The sequence below is a fragment of the Setaria viridis genome, chromosome 9 (assembly GCF_005286985.2).
Source record: "Setaria viridis chromosome 9, Setaria_viridis_v4.0, whole genome shotgun sequence".
Classification (NCBI taxonomy): Eukaryota; Viridiplantae; Streptophyta; class Magnoliopsida; order Poales; family Poaceae; genus Setaria; species Setaria viridis.
In genome coordinates, this window is record NC_048271.2 from 4886157 (window position 1) to 4909190 (window position 23034).

General features: G+C 47.7%; 3 protein-coding genes and 1 long non-coding RNA gene across 5 annotated transcripts; 3 read left to right on the forward strand and 1 right to left on the reverse strand.

Moving 5' to 3' along the window:
* Positions 1–3670: 3670 nt before the first annotated feature.
* On the forward strand, positions 3671–6446 carry LOC117839492 (probable protein phosphatase 2C 34). The gene is made up of 4 exons (XM_034719831.2): positions 3671–4203; positions 4292–4659; positions 5620–5856; positions 5957–6446. Exons 1-4 carry the CDS (start codon positions 3945–3947, stop codon positions 6224–6226), a joined length of 1134 nt encoding a protein of 377 aa, XP_034575722.1. The 5' UTR covers positions 3671–3944; the 3' UTR covers positions 6227–6446.
* Positions 6447–6576: 130 nt separating this feature from the next.
* LOC117839493 (uncharacterized) lies at positions 6577–11138 on the reverse strand. 2 transcript variants are annotated; one of them, XR_011897323.1, is made up of 4 exons: positions 8763–11138; positions 8495–8676; positions 8072–8173; positions 6577–7871 (listed from the first exon to the last, which is right to left on the reverse strand). It is a non-coding gene; the product is annotated as an uncharacterized lncRNA (long non-coding RNA). The 2 variants fall into 2 exon arrangements; XR_011897322.1 differs by having other exon boundaries at positions 6577–8173.
* Positions 11139–11254: 116 nt separating this feature from the next.
* LOC117839177 (uncharacterized) lies at positions 11255–18713 on the forward strand. The gene is made up of 2 exons (XM_034719452.2): positions 11255–11700; positions 18322–18713. The coding sequence occupies exons 1-2, from the start codon at positions 11371–11373 to the stop codon at positions 18439–18441; spliced, it is 450 nt and encodes a 149-aa protein (XP_034575343.1). The 5' UTR covers positions 11255–11370; the 3' UTR covers positions 18442–18713.
* Positions 18714–21511: 2798 nt separating this feature from the next.
* On the forward strand, positions 21512–22423 carry LOC117839403 (peamaclein). The gene is made up of 2 exons (XM_034719726.2): positions 21512–21804; positions 21911–22423. The coding sequence occupies exons 1-2, from the start codon at positions 21714–21716 to the stop codon at positions 22102–22104; spliced, it is 285 nt and encodes a 94-aa protein (XP_034575617.1). The 5' UTR covers positions 21512–21713; the 3' UTR covers positions 22105–22423.
* The last annotated feature ends 611 nt before the right edge of the window (positions 22424–23034 follow it).

Consider the following 23034-nt stretch of genomic DNA (forward strand, 5'->3'; position numbering starts at 1 on the left):
ACCGCGCAAGAGCCAGCTCTCGCTGCTCGCAGAAAACCGTGTCGTCCTCCCTCCGTCCGATCCACGGCTGGCGACGCCCGCTTCTCCACACGCAACCGGCGCGTCGGCCACAGCCCACAGTGCATGCCCCCTGTTCCTTGCCTCCTCGGACTCCTGAGCAGCGACCGACAAACTGACGCTGTCGCCTGTCGGAAGCGACACGTAACGCATCCACTCGGTCACACTCACTGAGTCACACGCACAGCGGCACAAGTGGCGCCCGTGGCAGCACCTTCCCGTGATACACAACTAGCATCGCAGTCAAGTACGTACTCAAGTTCTAGTGCTTTCCGGGTCGGAACGGTCGCCCTCCGTGCAGCCCGATCGAAAAGCGTGTTACAGAGCTCGGGTTCACCGAACGCAGCCGCAGCAGGCCCGCAGCAGGTCTCGCTCGCACACGGAGCCAGCAAGGCAAGTCAGCGGTGCAAGGTTAAGAGCACCTCCAACAAACTTTTGACTCTCTATCCAAGCTATAATGACTTTCTCATTTCAACAACCTATCCATTTACCACTCTTCAAATACTAACAACTAGGTTACTCTCTAGAAATATACACTCTCCATCCACTCCAACAGATTCTCCATTTCGCACTACAACAATCTCTTTATTTTGCACTATCAATTATGGTAGTTACTGCATGCGGGGCAAACACTTTGGGAAGGCAAATTGACTTGCCAAAGACTTGCTAAGTTTGGCATGTGTGAGACGAAGTTTGGCAAATCGGATGAGATGAAGAATCAGATAGTAACTCTGTTGGACTACGATTTTCTTACTGATTTGCTAAATTTTAAGTTGGATAGCAACTCTTTGCTCTAAGCACTTGCCCCAGTTGCCCTGACCTCACGGGGTGTTCGTCGTCGGCTGAAAACAGCTAGTAGAGCAGCAAAGAGATGGACATCGAGCGAGGCCAATCCCGGGGGCAATGCAAAAACCGGCTTCCGAAACCGCAGCGGATTCGCGCGTCACGGCTGCCGGCTGGATCTCCCCCACCCATCGCCGCCGGCGATCTGCGGCCGTCGTCAGGAGGCCGCGCGTCACGTCAGCGTCGACGTCGCCGTCGGCGCGGTGAGCTTTGCTCGGTGAAAACGCAGTCGTGGAAGCATCGGTGCGCAGTAACTAATTAACTTTCTCCGCGGGCCGAGCATCTCTGCCAGCTCGCCTTCCCGCCGGCCTATCAAAAAAAAGTCAGCTTATCATCGGCAGTTCGGCACATCTGTTCCGGGATCACGGGGTTCTGGAAAGACTAATCGCGGTTTTGTGTCTATTTAATTTAATAAAAGTAGTCGTGGCAAGCAGATACGTTTCGGTGAGCTGAGCAGTAGCTGAGCTGAGCAGCAGCGCAACGTCGTTGTCGAATTAAATGATCCCGCCTATGTAATTTCTACGCACGCCAGAGACGAAAGAGAGCTCTCCCTGGAAATTTTGGTTCCCTGAATATACTAATTTCCTTTGGTAATAAAAAATTCCGAAATCGAAGGAATTCCCCTTGCCATGTTGGAGATGTGTGGTCCCAGTACCGTCTGCTGACTGGACGTGACATGCTGCATTCGCCCCAGTAGCTAGCCGCCGTCACTTTGCGTTTCGGTGCAGCGTCAGCGAACAAACCGGCCGGCGGTCAAGGGTTGGAAAAGACTTCGGTGAACGGCGCCGCCACGTGAGGCCGTGACCGATCTCGTTCGAGGCGGCATCAGTCATGGATCGCATGCCATTGTTCTGGACCTGATTGCTCTGCAGGCCACGGCCTTGCGTATTGGATTATGCTCTGCCACCGATACTGTAACCATCTGCCAGCCCGGTGTGGCCGCCCGGCGACGGCGAGGAGCCTACACGCACGTTTGGATCCGGATGGCGCCTATTTGTTCAGACCATTTCGTCTCACGAAAACGAGGTCTTGGCTTTCTTGTGCGACCGGCGCACCGTCCCTTCCCTTCCCAGTTCCCTCGGAGACTCGTGAGCGGCGGCCGGCTGGCTCATGACGCTGCTGGCCGCGACACGGAGTGCACGCACTGCTCACAGGTAGGAACTACAGCGCAGTGGCCGGTAGGAATCATGCACGGCACACGCACACCCCCGTGATAAGCTTAGTCAACTTCTAGGACTTTACGGACCGGAACTGTCGCTGCCCGTGTGATCGATCGCTCGGGTTCACCGCGCTCATGAAGCCACACCCCACGCGGCGTAGGGCGGTCCAGGCACTTGGCCTGCCGTCACGTGTTCGGCGAAAGATCACTCGTCATATCCAAAGCTGTGCTCTCCTCGATCTCTCCCCTTGCGCCAGCTTCCAGCTTCCAAACGTGTGAAACTGGCAAACCAACCCACCGATTCGGGTGGGACGCGGGCCGGCTGGAGCCCCACCACCACCGGCCGGCCGTCGTCACGGGCGCGGGCGGGCTCTCGCGCTTTGCCGTTTCTGGAAGCATCAGCGCGCGGCAGCTGCGTCCTCCTCGGCGTCCACTCACTCCCGAATATCTCAGCCGGCGGCGCGAGAGGAGTCAGCTTATCATCGTGACAGCTGTCCCGGGAATCACTCGCCGGTTTTCTGGAAGGCCGATCGCGGTTTGTTTATTGCAGTCGTGCCAGATTAGCGAAGCCGTTAGCCCGTTATACATCGTGTGAACGAGTGAACCGTCCGTCCCCTGTGTGTTCACTACGCCTCGCTTTGTGGTTGCGGTTGCGGTTGCGGCCGTGATCATCGTGCCGTACTTGCACAGCTGCGATCACAAGTCCACCTTCCGTGCCTCCCGCGGTATGTGTCCACCGTTGCCACCACAGCTTACACGTCCAGGCTGCTCATGCACAGTGATCCACCTCAACCACGCGGTACCATCCTTGGTGCCGTATCGCCGGATCATTGTAGCCCACGCGACTGTTTTTCCAAATTTCAAAACTAGTACAAATCATTCGGACAGTTCACGAGAATTTGTAGAAGGAACAATTCAAATCCGTATATAAAGTGGGAAGAATATCGTTGTGCTCCAAACATAAGTATGCACAAAACATAATTCAAGGCATGAATCACATATATACATAGTGCTGAACTGCTGATATGATGTTCTTACGCACCTAAACTTTATGAACACACAAAACATAGAAGACACTGTGAAGAAGATTATACAAGAAGATTATACGTTTAAGTATGTTCTTAACACATGCAACACGGCTGCAGCTACTGCTACAAAGGAAGAGCAGCTCATCGACTGTTGGTGCTGCTGGCTTGCAGCCGCAGCCGTGCCAGCTATTCCGGGTAGGCCAAGTAAAAAAAATTATCAGTACTGTTTATACACGTGATGTGCTAAAGCATAGCAGTATACAAGTGGAGTATTTGTAAATAAACGTGTGTCACGCAGTGTGACATTTGGATTTGGAAACGGGATGAAGCTACCGTGTACCTTCACCTTGTCAGCATACAGGCTGACAGGCAGTGTAACAGATAAGAAAAGGAGACGAAATTACAGCGATAGATGCAACAGCGATAGATGCAACTACCTATCAACGGAACCCGGTCCACGCAGCTTACCTGTCTTGAACAAACAGTAAACCGCGCACCCGTTCTAAAAAACCCAAGAACAGCGAGTCAAATCACCCAATCCTATAAAGCGACACCTCACAGGATAACCACCGTAGACTCCGCGCCTCTTCCCCACCCTCACCTCACCCCGGACGCGCTTTCCCCCGCACCAAGGCCTCGTGCCCTGCTACTTAACCTAACCCCACCGCCGAACAATTCCCCATTTCTGATTCCCACCTGCTCAGACGAGTCGATAGGGAGAGAGAGAGATAGAGGAGGAAGCCAAGAACAAGCTGCGGTACCCATCTTGCGCGCGCTCGTGCCTGCACAGAGAGAGAGAGAGAGAGAGAGAGAGAGAGAGGAAAGATTGGATTTTGGTTTACGGTTGGTGAGCGGAGATGTTGAGGGCGCTGACGAGGTGCTGCGGCCACTGGCCGCCGGGCGCGGCGGCGGCGGACGGGATGCTGTGGCAGACGGAGCTGCGGCCGCACGCGGCGGGGGAGTTCTCGATGGCCGCGGCGCAGGCGAACGTGGCCATGGAGGACCAGGCGCAGGTGCTGGCCTCCCCATCCGCCACGCTTGTCGGCGTCTACGACGGACACGGCGGGGTCGACGCCTCCCGTTTCCTCCGATCCCGACTCTTCCCCCACGTCCAACGTGCGTTTGATTGCTGTTTACTAGCACCCGCCTTCTCCTTTCTTGCCTTTGATCGTGCCTAGCTGATTCTGCGGTTTTCTTGTGGCAGGCTTCGCGACGGAGCAGGGGGGAATGAGCACGGAGGTGATCCGGAGGGCGTTCGGCGCGGCGGAGGAAGAGTTCCATAAGCAGGTGAGGCAGGAGTGGACGAAGCGGCCGCGGATGGCCGCTGTGGGCTCCTGCTGCTTGCTCGGGGCCATCTCCGGGGACACGCTTTACGTGGCCAACCTCGGGGACTCCCGCGCCGTGCTCGGGCGTCGAGTGGTTGGGGGAGGGGTGGCCGTCGCCGAGCGGCTGTCCGACGAGCACAACGCGGCGTCCGAGGAGGTGCGGCGGGAGCTCGCCGCTCTCAACCCCGATGACGCGCAGATCGTGGTACATGCCAGGGGGGCGTGGAGAGTGAAGGGGATAATTCAGGTGAGGATGCGATGAATTAGCCATTTCATTTGATTGACTTGGTGTGTCTGTGGGAGAATTTGGAGGTGAAAGATGGCTGCTTGCTGTTTAAAAACTACATCTTTGATTCCTTCTTGCTGTGTCTGCGTTAGAATTATGGCTATTTTGTTTGCAAGTTAGGATATGGCATAGTGGACTTACAAGTTGGTTATGAAGTTCTATCATAATTCTGTAATTTATACCCAAGTCTGAACTCCCACGTGACCACGATGAATAGCCAGGAGGATCCTAAACTTGGAAATTAAGCTACCTCCTCGATCTTTTAGTGGGTTTTCAGTCAGCCAGCAAGTCAGAGAATTTGCTAACTTTGTGTTCTTATATTGCTGTGCTGTTGATGATCCATACTATGAGGGGTTAAATATTACAGTATTGCAGAAATGGAACTGACAAAATGGAAAAGTCTTCCTCTAAATTTTTAGGACTTGAGCTTGCTGATCATACAGAAGATTTTTCTCACCACTTTAAGAAAGAACATTGAAATGGCCAACTTTTGACTTTTTCATATCTTAGGGATCACTATTCTGCAAAATATCTTCTCAGATTTTAGCTACCGTACAACTTAGCATAGCGTCCTGGGAGGTTGGGGCAGCAACTTCTGCACGTGAGCTACTTTTTTGTGTTATAAGCTACTTTGCATATCTTGGCTGACTAATGAACTTGTACACATTGTTTAATCAACTTTTGTATCCTGTCTTTTTCTTTCATATAGTGTGATCGTTATTCTTTAAATATCTAGTTACAACTTAGCATTATCCTGGGTTTACAACTTCTGCATGTGCGCTGCATCTTTGTGTTGCAAGCTGCTTTATATCTTGGCGAACTAATGAGCTCGGCCAAGTGCCAAACACTGGTGAATGTGAAGTTTCACATAAGTAGAGAAACATAGTAACATAAGCTAACATGTGATGGCTTTACTGTCAGGTGTCAAGATCCATTGGTGATTTTTATCTGAAGAAACCGGAGTACAGCTTGGACCCCTTGTTTCGGCAAGTTGGCCCCCCTGTTGCATTGAAGAGGCCAGCTCTAAGTGCTGAACCATCAATTCAAGTTCGCAAGCTGAAACCAAATGACCTATTCCTGATATTTGCTTCAGATGGTCTTTGGGAGCACCTCAGTGATGATGCTGCTGTGCAAATTGTCTTCAAGAATCCAAGAACTGTAAGTTATCATCATCGGTCATTTCATCACAGGGTCTTCATTTTTTTTGCATAGTTTGCAGTCTAACTATAACTAATTAAATTTTCACAAATTTGTGCAGGGAATAGCCAACAGATTGGTGAAGGCTGCCTTGAAGGAAGCAACAAGGAAAAGGGAGGTCAGGTACCGCGACCTGAGGACGATTGAGAGGGGAGTGAGGCGGCATTTCCACGACGACATCAGTGTTGTGGTGGTCTACCTCGACCGCCACCGTGAACGTCGCCACACCAGGGTCATCGATTCGAGCAGCAATTGCACCAGCGCACCCGTTGACATCTACTCATCCAACACCCACCAGTCCGCGGAACCCTTGCAATCTTATAAGAGCTGAGCTCCGTGGAATGGACTGGACGGCTTGCAAGTTAGGCTTCTCTCTGGCTGGTGGTGAACTGTAGTTGCAGATCAGGGTGCGCGAACTGGAGTGCCACTGCCATTGGAGGAGCTCGAGATGTACATAGATAGCGTGGGTGCGTGGCGTTTTGATGCCGGAGAAGATCATTTGGTCTTGGATTATGTAGCATAATTGGTTAACGCAGCAGCATTTCTGTTTCTTTCTTTTTGTCGGATTGTCGGACTAGTTGAAGTGTCGCACGCGATTAAAAATAAATTACATACAAGATATTTATTAATAAATATAGCTATAAGAAATCATAATTATTGTTTTGTCAACAATACATCATATAGCTAACTAACTCGTACGCTGATTGATCATTTACATCTTCAGACTTTGGTCTTGGGATGAATGAGCCAGGGAACATGTAGTCATACAAGTATTTTAATGTAGTCCTAATGTAGTTTCCCTAAACAAACAACATATATTTTCTTCACATTTCTCAAACACCACCCTCAGGCTCTACTCCTCCATGAGAATCTTATTCTCATTGCCGTTATCATTGTCACCTCCTATATCCTCATCTTTATCTTGAAGGCATGTCTTTCAGCCATCTGTCGTGAGAGCGTGACTCAATTATCTTTCAGCCAAAAAATATATAATTTCTGTGGAATATGTATTATGATTCACCAAAAGTCTACAATACTAACAGAACAACTCATAAGTGGTTAAATTTCAAGGTTAATTTCGCTATTTATTTTTATTCCTTTCCAACACATAGGAGCAAATTGTTCCAAACTGGCATGTATTTTAGAAAACCAGGATAGCAGCCTTGAGTGGAACAAGCAGCTCATTAATGAGTTATTGAGGTGTACTGCAAATAGTTAATTTAGATGGGAGAAACAAACTAACCTCTCCATTATATAATTTGCCTCATCTTGACTAATAAGTTCTGCAGATGACAGTGGCCTAGTAAACTGAGCAATATTCCAGAAACCAACATCAGGTTGGCTTGCAAAACAGTGCCTAGTAAAATATTCATGGAAAGAAGCAGGGCCCTTATTGTGTCACGGAAAAGCTATACCCTGATCGACTCCATGGGCGCGTGAGATGCAGCCTTAGCCTTTGCAGATCAACATTGAGTGCACAAGAAGCAGGCTCTGCAGATGTTTTAGGTTTTCCTTTCGTCCCGAAAGACAAGAAAAGTTCACAATAAACTTATGACAAAACTATCCATGCTAAGAAGATGTCAACCTAAAAAGCACTTTTTATTGCGATTAGCTTTAATGCATCAGGAGGGTATTCTTCACAAAGATATCAAACAAGTATATAGAAGCATAAAGGTTGAACCAGATCTCTCAATAAAAGCTAACCTTGTCAGGATCTGTCTAAAGAAATACTCTTTCTCTGTATGTCGATTTCTGATCTTTTGTTCAGGTAGTGCATCAAAGAACTGGCAAGGATTTTCATTGTTTTTATGCAACCTGTCTAAAAACATTTTGTGAATGTAGGGACGATACCTATGGGCTTAATAGAAATGAAAGCAAAACCTTTAAGAACAGAATATCTTTTAGATTTTTGAGCCTCAGACAAAGCCAAATATGGTTCAACAATATTTTCATGCCTCAACCTTGAAAGAGCCCTTCTGCAGGTCACAAATACAAAAGAGAAACATTAAAGATGTAGTGTTTAACAGGAAATAGTAACATGAAAAAGACCAGACGAATACACAAGAACACAATTGCAGTTGCAATGCAACAGACAAAACTTTAGACTTATCGGAGCAATCATGAAGGCCACTTACAGCTTGTCATGGACAAATCAAAGCAAGAGAAGGCCACTTACGATGATATAATCTTGTAAAATATTTCTCTGGTCAGCTTCCTTAACAACATGAAATTGGAACCATGAAGTGAAACCCTGTTGACTGGCAAATGGTTTGTGAACCTACATGGTTTTAGAAAAAACAACATGAAATTAGGGAAAAGGAACACTGGAAAAGAAATAAGTAGTCATCCTGAAATTATAAATTAGTTTAGACCGCATCATATACCACACGCAACACGTCTATAATCTGAGGCATTTGTCCTTCATAAGAAATCAAGTGCACATGCTGCTCCTTAATAAACATTTTGAATCTACCAATTCGTCTAGAAAATAAAATATCAAAATTTGAATGTCGATGGCTTGACATACACGGATTAGATTAAATAATTCAAATATAAGTATCACAAAAAAAATTATGTAAGCAGTAAGCACAAACCTTACCTGTCTTCTTCCTTTTCAAAAAAGAACAATTTCAGCATCTTCATCCTTCAGAATTACATAAATTCACTTTCTTTTGCCTTGAATTTCAATAGATTGAGAATCATGTATAATTGGCTAATTGCATCTTGGATAAGCACCTGACTATGGCTACACCTCTGTGATGCGAAGTGTTTCAATCCCTCCTTTAAATTTAAAGTATGTCCATCTATCAGACTAATATAATGGCATGAATGATCACAGAACAGATTTGAGAACAAGAGATATATACCGCCAAGCAGATCGTCAAGTGCCTGGTCCTAGTTGTAATCCAAACAACAGATTGTGAAGGTATAACAACTCTTTTAAAAAAACAACTGCAAAAAGAAGTATATAAATCATCAATTCACATTGGAACGTGAATCCATCTCATCCACCTGATAAAGCCAAAAGAAGGAATGTGCTACTTATATGTATTAATTTTTAATTTCTATAATAAGATCAGCAAGAATAACACTTTTATTTAACACGGATGTACCTTAGCATAAAGGAAGTGGAAAACATACAAGGCAATGACTGTTACCCAATGTTTTATTTCCTACTATTTAATTAATTATTAATATAATGGCAATATCCCCCACTTAATTCACAAGAGATTCATATTGGCTTTGTGTAATTCTGGAAACTGTCATTGATATCGTAAAAAAATTGTGGAATGCTACAAATATTTTTAAACCTAGTTCAACAAGTAACTACACATGATCAGTAGATATGAGACTCCGAGTTCTGATGATCTGAACATTCTTGCTGTTTGGTCATGGCCTGAAGGTAGCCTCCATTGTTGAGAGCCACAAGAAAAATGAGCTGTAATTACAGACATTTCAAATACATGTAGTGCCTACACAAATTAACTGGGGGTGCTGAGCCAACATGAAACAATACCACAGATTGGCCTGAAGATCAGCTTCTCATTCCCTCCAGGTCCAATTATAGAAAACACACATGCAATTGTTAAGCAAAAGCTCCTTGGTTTTGTTCATGCGAGCAAGAAGATAACCTAGCTTCTCACCGTTTATAGAAAAAATAGATTACGACATGTACATTTCAGCAATGATGATTTCCACGAAGGCATATAAGACCTAGAATTGTAGCATTGCAATTTCCATTAAAAAAACAGATGTACAATAAGCTTTAATTAACAACCAGCTTGTGTCATTGTTGTCATTATTGCTTGCAAGGAGTTGTTCAGAGAATTAACTACATTGACAAATACAAAAGGGATAGGGCATTCCAAAGTTATTTAATCCCACTTTTATTAAAACATCTAGATACTATCCTTCGTAGTAGGTTAGGCAGAATGCTTCCTGGTAGGTTTAATTTGTATGGCTTGTGAATGTCCAGAATAACAAGGATAAAACACATGATTTTATCATCGTTGATGGGGCACTGAAAAGCATTAGTTCATTCTTCTCCTCCTCTGATTTAATCTAAGAGAGCACCAGAAAAATTAAGAGCAAAATGCGAATTGCAAACACACAGGGATATGTATTAAAAACGTATCATGCATGAAGTAAAATAAAATATTTTTTAATACATTACCTTTCTATTGTTTAATTTATGTCTGTTCAATCATGTTTCTAACATGTTGCTACCTCGTGGGTTCCAAGTGAGACATTCACAGCTCAATAGATCGATATGCTCATTGACCGTGAAGGCACAGGTAATATGCTAGATTGCTAGAAACATTAAGCACTCATCGTTTGACTGTCTTAATATGCTTTGGTATACAAATTCCATGCAATTTGGCAATTAACCTATGTAGCCATGGAACAAACGGGTAAATCAGGTAAGCAGAGATAAACCTGCCCATGAGATAAATAGTCAAACCTAATGAACGACGTAAGATAAGATGTATGGTAAACCAACCATTCGGTTCAGTTCGTACTCCTGCAGATTATGTAATCAGCTTGCATCATGCTTGCATGCATTTTGGAAGGGATACGTACCTTCCCAGCCGGTGTGGCTCTGCAGAAGTGCAGATCGTGATCGGTGCAACCCTGTAACGGCGTCAGGAACACAGGCGCCGGTGGCGTGGTCGAGGAGGATGCCCTTCCCCACGACGGCGGCGGGGGATGTAGACAGCGAGGACGTCGGCGATGCGGGACTGGAGCACGATCATGAGGGAGGCGGTGGCGTCCAAAGAGAAACACTTGTAGATCAGGTGATGCAAAAGTAAAACAAACAACAATGGGCAGCAAACCCTTTTAGAATCGTCAGTTTTTTCGGTCTGCCCCTCCTTTCGTCACACCCTCGATCTGCCAGATGAGCCTGTGTGAGGGGTACGAAAATATAACTCCAGGTGAAAATTGTTTTCAATTCTCTCTCCCTTTATAGTATATAGATTATGCTTAACCAGCAGTAAGCCGCCCATTTGAGCGGGCTTAAAAGAATATTTGATTACGAACAGGAGGTTAGTGGAGACCAAAGAATATATGCTCTGCGCCTCTGCTTACCTTTTGTCGGGAACTTTAATAATTCTGTAATTACAAGAGGCTCTTTTCAAGAGTACCTGGACCCGTTGAAATCCTTTGCGTGGTTGAACGGACTACTCAAATCATTCCCTGTGTAATTTACGCCTTCCATGTTGGATAACGCACTCGTACGATCGCAACAGCCTTTATACTGCGCTCCACATGGAAACCGCCTTCCGGTACAGAAGACGGAGGTTTACTAGTGCGCGTCTCTTCGGATTCCTTGAGCCTAGAAGCTTCCGATTTCGAAACACGGGGACCAACGCCATCTCCATAGTCCAAACCCCCCCCAAACCCTCGTTTCCCTTCGCCATTATCCGAACCCCTGACAAGCCCCAAGCAAGCTCCGACCACAGAACTGAGCCCAAAATGGCGGCCGCCTCCTCCATGCTCACCGCCGCGTCGCTCTCCTTCTCCGCGCTCCCGTCCTCGCGCCTCCGTGCCGCTCCTCCCGCCGCCGCCTCCTTCGCCGCGGCGCCGCGTCGCGCGGCTGCCGCACCCGTCGTCGTGCGCGCGGCGGCCGCCTCGTCCAAGGCCACGGCTGCGGCGGAGGCGGCCCCGAAGAAGAAGAGGGCGACCGGCATCACCCAGCCGAAGCCCGTCTCGCCGGCGCTGCAGGCAATCGTGGGCGTCCCGGAAATCCCCCGCACCGAGGCTCTCAAGCGCCTCTGGGCCTACATCAAGCAGCACAACCTTCAGGTCCCGAGCATAACCCTAACTTACTTACCCTGTATCTGTAGAGCGGTCGGTGTATCTTGTTTGGATGCATAGTACATACGTTTAATAGCTTCAAACTGGAACTAATGTAGGATTTTACTCTTAAAGGTACCTCATTTTAGTTGATCTGGTTCAGGATTCTGCCTATAGTCACTGTAGGATTCTGCCAGTAGTCAATTTATCAATCAGCATCCTGCCAATAGTCAATGTATCGATAAGGATTCAGCCAATAGTCACTGCATCAGTTAGGATTTTGCTTATGAACTAATATTATTCTTGCTATAAGCATCGCAATGCTTTGGTGCTGTGATTTGTTTTTATTCAATTATTCGTAGGTGAATGTAATGCCCCGTGGCCGTCGGCGGCTCGCCGGCAGCGTGAGATCAACACAGGCAGAGAGATTGGAGTATGGTTGGGGAAGGGGAAGACCCTGAACCCCGATAGGATATTTCCTTCTCATTCAGAAACAACAACGATACACACTGTTTCCCGTTCGACACCTTTAACAGCTAACACGGCGGCTGACAATTCAGCCCCACCTGTAAGGCACACTCGCACACATCTGTAATACACACATACCACGCACTCCTGAACACGTATTCCCCTTGCTGCGCCTACTCCGCCGCTTCCAGGCATTACATCTCCCCCGGCTGCAGATGTTGCTTGTCCCCAAGCAACGGCGTCAGGAAACCTGTGCTTGACAACGTAAAAGTCTTCCCACATTGATGAAGTAGCAGGAATGCCTGTCCACTTGACCACAACTTGAGGAATGGCTCTGGATCCTTTCTTCACCAGACGGCGATCAAGCACAGCTTCAGGTGACAAGTCTTGTGCAGACATATCTGTCAATTTTGGTAGTTCCTTGAAGACTGGGGTGTAATTGGGTGTGAATGGCTTGAGTTGAGAGACATGAAAAACTGGGTGAATGAGACTGCGCTCTGGCAATTTCAACTTATAGGCAGCCTGGCCGAGTTTCTGTTCCACTTCAAAGGGGCCAAAGTACTTGAAGGCAAGTTTTGGATAAGGCCTTGTTACCACTGACTGTTGGATATAAGGTTGAAGTTTGAGTAAAACTTGCTCGCCCACCTGAACACTTCTGTCAACACGGTGGCCATCTGCCTGAAGCTTGAAACGATTTTGTGCAGCAGCCAAACGTTGCTTCAGGGAGGCCAACTGATGCTCCCTTTGTTGCAGAAACTCAACGGCTGGATTGGCATCTTGAGGTTCCAGGGGTAAGAATGTGCCCAAGTCTGCATCATACCCATACAAAGCTCTAAAAGGAGAGCAGCCCAAAGAAGTGTGATAATTGGAATTGTACCATAATTCAGCCAAAGAAAGCCAAGTTTTCCACTGTTTGGGTGAATCTTGGACAGCACATCTCAGGTACATTTCAAGGCACTGATTGACACGCTCAGTTTGACCATCTGTTTGAGGGTGGTAAGCTGAACTCCGTAGCAACTTTGTGTCCACCAATTTAAACAGTGCTGTCCAAAAATTACTTGTGAAGATTTTATCTCTGTCAGAGACAATTGTCCTGGGCATGCCATGTAATTTGACCACATTGTCAAGTACTATTTTTGCCACTGCTTGTGCATTGAATGGATGTTTGAGAGGAATAAAATGGCTGTATTTGGTGAACCTATCAACAACCACCAATATGACATTACACCCTTCTGACAGTGGCAAGCCTTCTATAAAATCCATAGATATATCCTGCCAAGCACCTTGAGGAATGGGAAGAGGTTGCAGCAAACCACTTGGATGGGTGTTCTCATGTTTTGCTTGCTGGCATATTGTACATTGTTTGACAAAGTTGTCCACATCAGTTTTCAAACCTTTCCAATAAAAAAGTTGCTTGAGTCTGTAATGTAGCTTTTGTGCCAGAGTGGCCTCCAATAGCACTAGTGTGTAAGGCATCAATTAGTCTTGTTTGTAAGGCTGAATTTGCAGCAATCCAGATTTTGTTATTGAACTTGATGAGCCCTTGATGTAATGAGAACCCTTGTTCATCTGGAGATTTGATTGCCAGCCTGGTTAATAGTTCTTGAGCTTGAGGATCAGTAGTATAAGAATTAAGCACCTCTTGGACCCACACAGGTTGAGCTTCAGAAATAGCTTGTATTGCTAGCAAATGACAACATCTTGACAAAGCATCAGCTGCTACATTTTCTTTGCCCTTTCTGTAGATGACTTTAACCCCATAAGCCTGGTCATTGCTTTTCTTTGCATTTCTGAGTGGAGGTTTTGCTCACTGAGATAAGATAAGCTCTTGTGATCTGTTTTGATGATAAACTCTTGTCTCTGGAGATATGGCCTCCATTTCTCAACTGCCATTATCAAAGCCAAGAACTCCTTTTCATAGATAGATAATTTCTGATGGTTGGGTCCTAATGCTTTACTCATGAAAGCCACCGGTTGATCTCCTTGCATCAGCACAGCTCCCACTCCTGAGTCAGAAGCATCTGTTTCAATAGTAAATGGTTTAGTGAAATTTGGAATGGCTAACACTGGAGCTGTTACCATTGCTTCCTTTAACTTGTCAAAGGCTGCTTGAGCTAGTGCAGACCACTCAAATTGCTTTTTCTTGAGCAGAACAGTCAAAGGTTTGGCCATCAAACCATAATGCTTGATAAATTTTCTGTAGTAGCCTGTGAGACCCAGAAATCCCCTCAACTCAGTTACATTGGTAGGAATTGGCCACTCAAGCATTGCTTCTATTTTGGTTGGATCAGTAGCCACACCCTGATCAGAAATTATGTGGCCCAAGTAATCAAGCTGGTGTTGAGCAAAAGAACATTTGCTGTGCTTGAGGAAGAAGTGGTGTTCCCTGAATTTTTCCAGAACAAGTCTGAGATGCTGGATATGTAATGCCAAGGTGGGGCTATAAATCAAGATATCATCCAGAAACACTAGCACAAATTTCCTCAGGAATGGACCCAAAATCTCATTCATTGTGCACTGAAAAGTTGCTGGGGCATTGGTAAGCCCAAATGGCATGACCCTAAACTGGTAATGGCCCTGGTGAGTCTTAAAGGCTGTTTTATGTTCATCACATTCCTTCATCCTCACTTGGTGGTAGCCAGCTCTCATATCCAACTTAGTGAAATATTTAGTACCAGCAAGTTCATCCAATATTTCATCAATAATAGGCATGGGAAATCTGTTCTTAATAGTGATGTCATTGAGTTTCCTATAATCAACACAAAAACGCCAAGTGCCATCTTTGTTCTGAACTAGAAGGACAGGGGAAGCATAAGGACTTGTACTTGGAGTTATAAGGCCAGCAACTAAGAGTTCTTGCACTTGTCTTTCTATTTCATCCTTGTGTAAAGGTGAGTATCTGTAAGGTTTAGAGTTGACAGGAATAGCACCTGGAATAATGGGAATGGGATGGTCATACACTCTGGGTGGAGGCAACTCTTTAGGCTCAGCAAAGATATCTGCAAATTCATCCAAGACCTCTTGAACTGCATCAGGTACAGGTACTGGTTCTTGAGGTGGTAGAGCTTTGACTATGGCAAAAGCCCATATATCATTGCCAGCATCCCACTTCAGCAGTTTGTCAGCTGAGAGCTCCTGAATAGCTAGATTGCTGGTCTTAACTCCTTGAATAGTGACATGTGCACCATTATGACAAAATTCCATGGTCTTATGCTCCCAATGGTGTGTAATGGGGCTGTGTTGTTTGAGCCAATCATAGCCCAATATGCAATCATAAGCCTCTAGATGCAAAACTCTCATATCACAAGTAAAAGTATGTCCTTGTATCCACCAGGCTAGTTGGGGTACCACCTGGTCAGAAACCAATACTTCTCCATTTGCTACTTGAACTACCTTTGGGGGTGCTGGTACTGGTTGTATGCCAACCTTCTGTAAAAATCTGGAGCTAACAAAACAATGGGAACTACCACTATCCACGAGCATCAACATCACCTTGTTCTTGACAAGAGCCCTCAACCTCATAACTTCTCCTTCATCTGTACCAGCAATGGCATTCAAGGACAGAGTACCAAAATCAGCAGCTAAAGCATCCTCAATGTCCAGCTGAGTGAAGACTTCTTCAGTTAACTGGATGTCCAAATCGTTAAGTATCAAGGCATTGGCTTGAGCTTTTGGTCTTTTAGTGCATTTAGCAGCATGGGTAGCATCATAAGGTTCCCTGCAATAGAAACACAGGTTATGGGTTCTGCAGTAATCTCTGAGTTGTCTCTCCTTAGAAAGTGTAGGGGTGGTGGCTGCTTTGGGCTGTTCCAATTTACCAGCAGAGGAAGTAGAAGCCCATCTGTTGCTGCCCAAAGGTTTCAGACTCTTTTTGGTATTCTTTTCTTGTTTCTGTTGTTGTATTCTTGCCAACATTACTGCTCTCTCCATTGAGTGGGGGACTTGACCCTGAACTGCATACCTGATGTCAGGCTTTAACCCCCTGATGAACTGGGAAACAAAATATGTGTCAGGCATGCCCCCACTATGCATGTCTACTTGAAATTGAAGTGTTTCAAAAGCAGCTGCATAATCTTCTACTGAGCCAACTTGTTTGAGATCCAATAATGCATCTATGGCATGTTGATAGTCATATGCTCCAAACTTCTGCTCTACATCCTTGATGAATTGATCCCAATTGTCCACCATATTTTTCCTGTTGTAAACTCTAAACCACCTTGAGGCATTTTCATCCATATGCATGACTGCCGTCATAATCTTCATATGGTCAGGTATATCAAACATCTGAAAGTAAGTTTCACACTTGTCACGCCAAATTGTTGGGTCCTGACCTTCAAATCTGGGAAACTGCATTTTGGGCAATGAGTTCTTGTGAGCAGTATGCCCAAAAGGACGCCCACCAGTAGCAGAACGATGGTAATGTGGTTCCCCAAAAGCTGAATGGTCCTGGCGGTAGTGATTCTGACGATGAGCAGTATTGGTGGATGGTGTTGGACTGTCCCCATTGCCCTGATCTTCTTTCCTCATCTGTTCCAAAGTAAGCGTTGCTACTGCTTGACCAGTAGTCTCCAATTGCTGGGCTAGGACTTGTTGCTCTCTCATGGACAGATCCATGGCCTTACTGTTGATATCCAACTTGACCTGCATTTGCTGCTGAGCAATGTGAAGGTCCTCTATCTTGGAGAACAGTAGATCAACAGATTCCATCAACCTATCCAGCTTTGCGTCAGCCTTCGCAGCTCCCTCCGCCATGGCGTCCAGAAGCAACTGAGACTGCACTGAAGGTTTGGGTGGAGCCGTGGTGAATTGCCCACAAATCGACCCGTGATGGAATGGGATTTACAGGAAGTCAATCGCCGTCGCCGGTGCCACGCGGCAAACGACGAGACCTCAGCAAACCCACCCTGTTTACGGCTCAGATCAACAGAGTTCTGCAATTTGACCCACCAGCAACCGATCCAAGGCCTTGTGCCCCAAAATCGTCGGAGGGAAGAAGGAATTGTAAAGTGGAACACCTGAATCAGAGAGATGAAGCACCGCCGCCGTGCGCCGCCTGCTCCGCCGATGTGGCGCACCGCCGCCACCCCCAACACCCACGCCGAGGAAGATGATTCTCTGATACCAACTGTAATGCCCCGTGGCTATCGGCGGCTCACTGGCGGCGTGAGATCAACATAGGCAGAGAGATTGGAGTATGGTTGGGGAAGGGGAAGACCCTGAACCCCGATAGGATATTTCCTTCTCATTCAGAAACAACAACGATACACACTGTTTCTCGTTCGACACCTTTAACAGCTAACACGCCGGCTGACAATTCAGCCCCACCTGTAAGGCGCACACACGCACACATCTGTAATACACACACACCACTCACTCCTGAACACGTATGCCCCTCGATGCGCCTACTCCGCCGCTTCCAGGCATTACAATGAAGTAAGCGAGAAGGTTGTATGATAGATCATTCTGTCTGCCCATGACATTTCCAATTAAGTAGAACTCTGAAGTCTGAAGGCATTATCATTAAGTCACAGTACATGATATTTGGGTTCAGAGAATCGATGGAGTTTGTGGCATTGTGGTCTTACATATAGTGGTGCATTTGATATGGTACGCGGCGGGTGATCTGATGATTGTAATGCTCTACTAGTTGGTTGTGATAAACATATAATTTTCTTTTTCTTGGGAATATATTTGTTGAACAGGATATGCTTTCAGGATTTTGTGCTGTTGTAATTTCTATTTGCCTTTGTATCTGAAAGATCATCCCAATTCTATATCTGAATTTTGGGTTGATACAGGTGCTCGGTTGATTTGGATTGCTTAGAATCCAACTCCACAGAACCTTAACTTTGGACTTCAAATTTAGTATGATAAAGTTGAAAAACTCGTTAGTGAGATAATTAAGGGGGTCAAACAATGTCCTGAGGTTCTTTTTCTCATCATTAAAGATTGCTTGCGCACCAAACGTCATATAAAATTTTAGGGATGTGCATAGTTATGTACTAGATGTATTTGGGCATGATTCACACTTTTATCAAGTCCGCTTTACCATCTGCATTCTCATACTGCACTGTCTGCCTTGTGATCACGGGGAAGATACCTCTCACTTTCACAGCCACTTTGCATGTTAACTTGTGTAACACTTTCACCCTTTGCTTTCAGGATCCCGCAGACAAGAAGGTGGTGGTTTGTGATGAGAAGCTGAAGGCCCTGTTTGCTGAGCGGGAGCGTGTTGGATTCCTTGAGATCGCCAAGCTTCTCAACCCCCACTTTGTGAAGTGAGAGGCCTCTTCCGTGGAGTTGAGTTACCGTAGTGACCTAGACTTCTAGAGAGTTGGTTTTTGTTGGTTCTGAGTTAGCTCGACTTAGTAGGAGACTCTAGCTCGTCGCAGACAATGTTTGTGTGCCCCTGGAACCTGGTGGTGGTGGCTATCTGAAATCTGAATTACTGTCCATGTTCTGAACAACCTTCAGCTCTTTTGCTTGTAGCTTGCGTGTGTTAACAAGCTAAGCTCTCGAGTTTAAGAATTGCCGAGTGCATCTCAGCTTCGCTATGAATTATGCGTTCATTTCGTCGCTTTTCAGCAATTTGCACTCGATTCAGGCGGATAATTGAGCTAGTAGTATTTGTTTTAGAGGAAGGTAGGAGTTTTATTGGTTATCATTCGAAAGGTTTACAAATGCAAAATATGAAGTAGATTGGTCCAGTTACTCCAATTTATGGATGGGCTTAATTATATGGGCCTACTTGGGCTGGCCTGACCTGGTGGGTTGGACCGTTATTATAGCCTTTCGGCCTATCCAGCCCCAGCTCTTGTTAGGCCTAGCCAAACGCTCGGACAATTTCTCGACGAGTGCGGAGTGCCGCTCCGAAATGACAGTCGGCAATCGAGTAACCGACTCGACGACAATTCCTCAGCTTCTCCGAGCATCTCTTGCACAATTCGGATCTCCCCCAAATGCGTCGCTACTTTTGCCTACACCACTCGAGTGAGGGGTGCAAGTCGTCTTATTACGAACAATGGTGAACGAACTGCCAGTTCGAGGCGAGGCGAAGGGGTATGATTCCGGGGTCCGGGCTTCCGGCACACGGTTCGGTCCCGTGTCCCCTCCCTCCCTCGTAGACGTTGGACTCCACACATCCCGACATGAACCTTCGAACTCCGCATGACGTGGCTCACCGACCGGCTCCTGGTGCGCGCGCGCGCACCACCTGGCCGCCGGCTCGGCGCTGCCTGCAGCCTCCCAGTCCCAGCACGGGTCCCGGGCCAGTCTCCCCCCTTCCACGCTACGCCCCGCCACCAAAAGATCAGGACGAAGGAAACGGCGTAGTACGTCCTCGTCAGCCAGCAGCGCGACCGCGGCACGGGAGGCTCACACAGGGAGAGCTCTGCTCAGCTCGGCATGGCCACGCTGTCGCGATCGCGCGCGGTCTCCTTCACGGCCGTGGAATCGCCGAAGCCGACGCGCCCGCGCCTGTGTTTCTATCCGCTCGGCCCCCGTCCTCCACCGCACGCCGCCGTGCCTCAGATCGATGATTCGGTCGCGCTCATGTGCCGCCGCTGCCGTCCAAGCAGGCGCGCCCAACAGCGGGAGCCAGCGCGCCGCAATTGCAACGTGCGCTCGGGGAGGTTAGCGTTAGAGAAAGAGCACGTCTTTCTGACAGAAAGTCGCGGTGAAGGACGAGCAGGTGAACGCCCGTCTGCTAGCTGAGCGTCCGAGCTGCCGGTTTGTTGTCCGCGTGTCTGAGGCTCTGAGCCCGGGCGTATCCAGCTCGAACGCATCTTGCAGACTCAGATGCTTTCATCATGTATAAGACCGTTCGTTAGTGGCCAGGTTATTACTTGCCTTGTAAGGATAGCATGTTCTCTCCTCCCACTTTACTTTACTACTCGACAACTCTCTCATCTTTACCACGCGTGGTTCCTAGCTTCCTGCCCTGCTGCGGCTCACTTGCACGCCACATCCTTTTATTACGGGGTCAGAGAGCATGCGTGCTAAGGTATGTAAGTGACTCGCGAATGTTCCCAGCCCTCGCTCGCTTGACACTTTTGACAGGGTTATTAGGAATAATGTAGGACGGTGAATAGAAAACACTGGCACCTCCCAATTACACTTGCCCGGATAAAGGTAGCAGTCCCACGAGCACGCACGGATGGGGTAGCTCGAGGCTCTTGACGACATGTGGAGTGAGAGTTTGAGAAGCTCCGCATGGACTTATGAGATCAACCGTGGCACAAGGGAGCAGTTGACACATGTACAGTGGACGGCTGTACGAAACTGTACATGTAACTTGAAACCTAGAGTACTACCGTACGTGAATGCTTCAGTGTCACCAGTTCAACGAAGTAAATGTGGTGTCAGCTTATACTTTACCTACGTGCCTTTGTTTTCCAGAGGACCGTGTCGATACCGATCTCGGCTAGCTGCAAGGCTGGAGTCAAGTCAGGTACGCGATCGGTGAGAGGGATCGGTCGATCGGACGCAAATATGTGGTCACAATTGGCACTCATGAGCCATATATGCACGATGTTTCTCCCGCTACACGGTCCCCCACAGTGGCGATACCAATGCCTGCAGACTTCTATGCAATATGCTCCTCTGGCCGATGCCCACGGACCAGGCAACACAGTGCTGGACCGGCCGTTTCGTACTTCTCCTCGTTCCCTGGCCATTAGCTGGAGACCTGATCATCGAGAGTGCACCAACCTTAAAATCTTGGCTGCCTAACCTTTACACACGATGACACGAGGGACTTACCCCCACGGTCCATAAGCTGATCACAGTTCAGTTCTGGTGGCGTGCGTCACTGTCTTGCGGGAGTTGCGGTTGCAATCTTTGTACCACAGTAGTAGTACTTACCACTCTTTTGTCCATGTTTTACTCCACCTTGGCTTTACTGCTCATGCTGAACATGCACATATGCAAAGGAGTTAAATCCCACCGAAAAATGTCCTCTTCAGACAACCACAGTCCACACCTACAACTTCCAGCACCATTATTAGTTTGTTACTGACCGAGCTGCCAAAGTAATCTGGTAGCAGTACTAGCGTGTAGCAACAAGAACAGGTTTTGTATTTGTATGTGAGTACGTATAACGTTGGTGTGTGATCTTAGTATCTTACCATGGTCAAGTGAATTTACCTAAGCATAACGATCACCCTTAAAGAAAGGTCAGCCTCTTGGTTTCCAGCTCACATCTCATCAATACAACACCACGACATGGGTCCATCCATGGCCTCTGCTGACGCCTCACGCAGTCACGCTCACACAGGCCACCAGTTAAGCCAACCCCTCTGCAACGCAAGGCCCCAACAAAGCGAAGAAGAGCCTCCAGTCTCCAGCTGCTAGCCCCAACTACCCTTCCCTGGTTACACACACCACCGTCCGTCCACCGCTGAGCAAAAGCCGAGGACGGGACTATAAATCACCCCAAAACCCCAGCCCACCATCTCACTTTATCACCACCACCCCCAGCCTCTGCAAGCTCACTGCTCACACAAAGCGAAAGCAGCAGCGGCAGTCTAGTGCCTGGAGCAGCTGACGCCGGCAGGATGAAGCTTCAGACCACGGCGACCCTGGCTCTCCTCCTCTTCCTCCTCCTGGCGCCTCCTTCGCTCAGTGTCTCCATGGCTGTTGGATCGGGTATCTCACGCGTCTTGTTGATCCCATTTCTGATGCTGCTAGTAGTAATTTCATCGCTGCTAACATGAGTTTGCTCTTCTTGTTCTTGTTGGATGCGTTTCGGCAGAATTCTGCGACAGCAATTGCGCGAGGAGGTGCTCCAAGGCGAGCCGGCACGACGACTGCCTCAAGTACTGCGGGATCTGCTGCGCCGACTGCAACTGCGTGCCGTCCGGGACGGCCGGTCACAAGGACGAGTGCCCCTGCTACCGCGACATGACCACCGGCACCGGCAACCGCACCAGGCCCAAGTGCCCATGACTCCTCCCTCTCTTTCGCCGTCACCGGCCGGCTGGCTGGCGTAACGCGCGCATTATAGGCTAAGCGCGCATGCATGCACGCACACCATGAGCATGGATGCCTATATGTTTGTCTGGACTCTGGAGAGATCTGTGTCCTGCTAGTACTCTGCTTGCCCTTGGCACCTGAACTGGAGCTTCTGGATTCACTTGCCACTACTGCTATGATGTACATGGGGCAAGAAATGGAGCTGATGATGTGGTATTAGTGACTATTAGTGTTTTATACTAGCCAGGTGATAATAATGTTGTGTCTTGCAATAAAGCCTTTGTTTAGGATAGACGAGATGCTAGAGATCGTGTTTATTAGTTGGAGTAAAGACTACAGAGTCCTCTCTGCTCAAATGTGCTTTTTGGGTGCGGGTTTTGTGTGAGCTTCGGCTCAGCTACAAGCCAGGGCGGCATGACTGAAGCATGCGACGAGCGTCGGTGGCGCAGGCGGCGTCGGGCCTACCCCGGCCCAGTGCTTCAGTTACTCCTCAGTGCTCACTGAGTGCGACGCGTCGGCGATTTGTTTCTCCCACAGAGTCACCCAGCCCCACTGAACCGCCGCAATGAAGCCTCGAGTTGATGAGGTCTTTGCCGAGTCTGCTCACTTACTGGTCACAGTACTAGGTGCGGTGCAGCTGGGCACTGGGAGCTCAGACCTCAGAGTGGAAAATGTGGGATCCATCGTTGATTGTTCCGCGGTACCCGTGAGCAGTAAAAAACAGGTCACTGCCGAGGACAGTGCCCGACTGCCCGGAGGTTGCTGTCGAGGACTATAAAAGAATGCTAGCTGGCCACCACATTTCACAGTGAAACTTCTTTACTGAACATCGAACAATCAGAGCATAGCTGCAAGGAAGGATGACCAAATGACCTGCATCTGCATGTAGCAGGTAGCGACTTG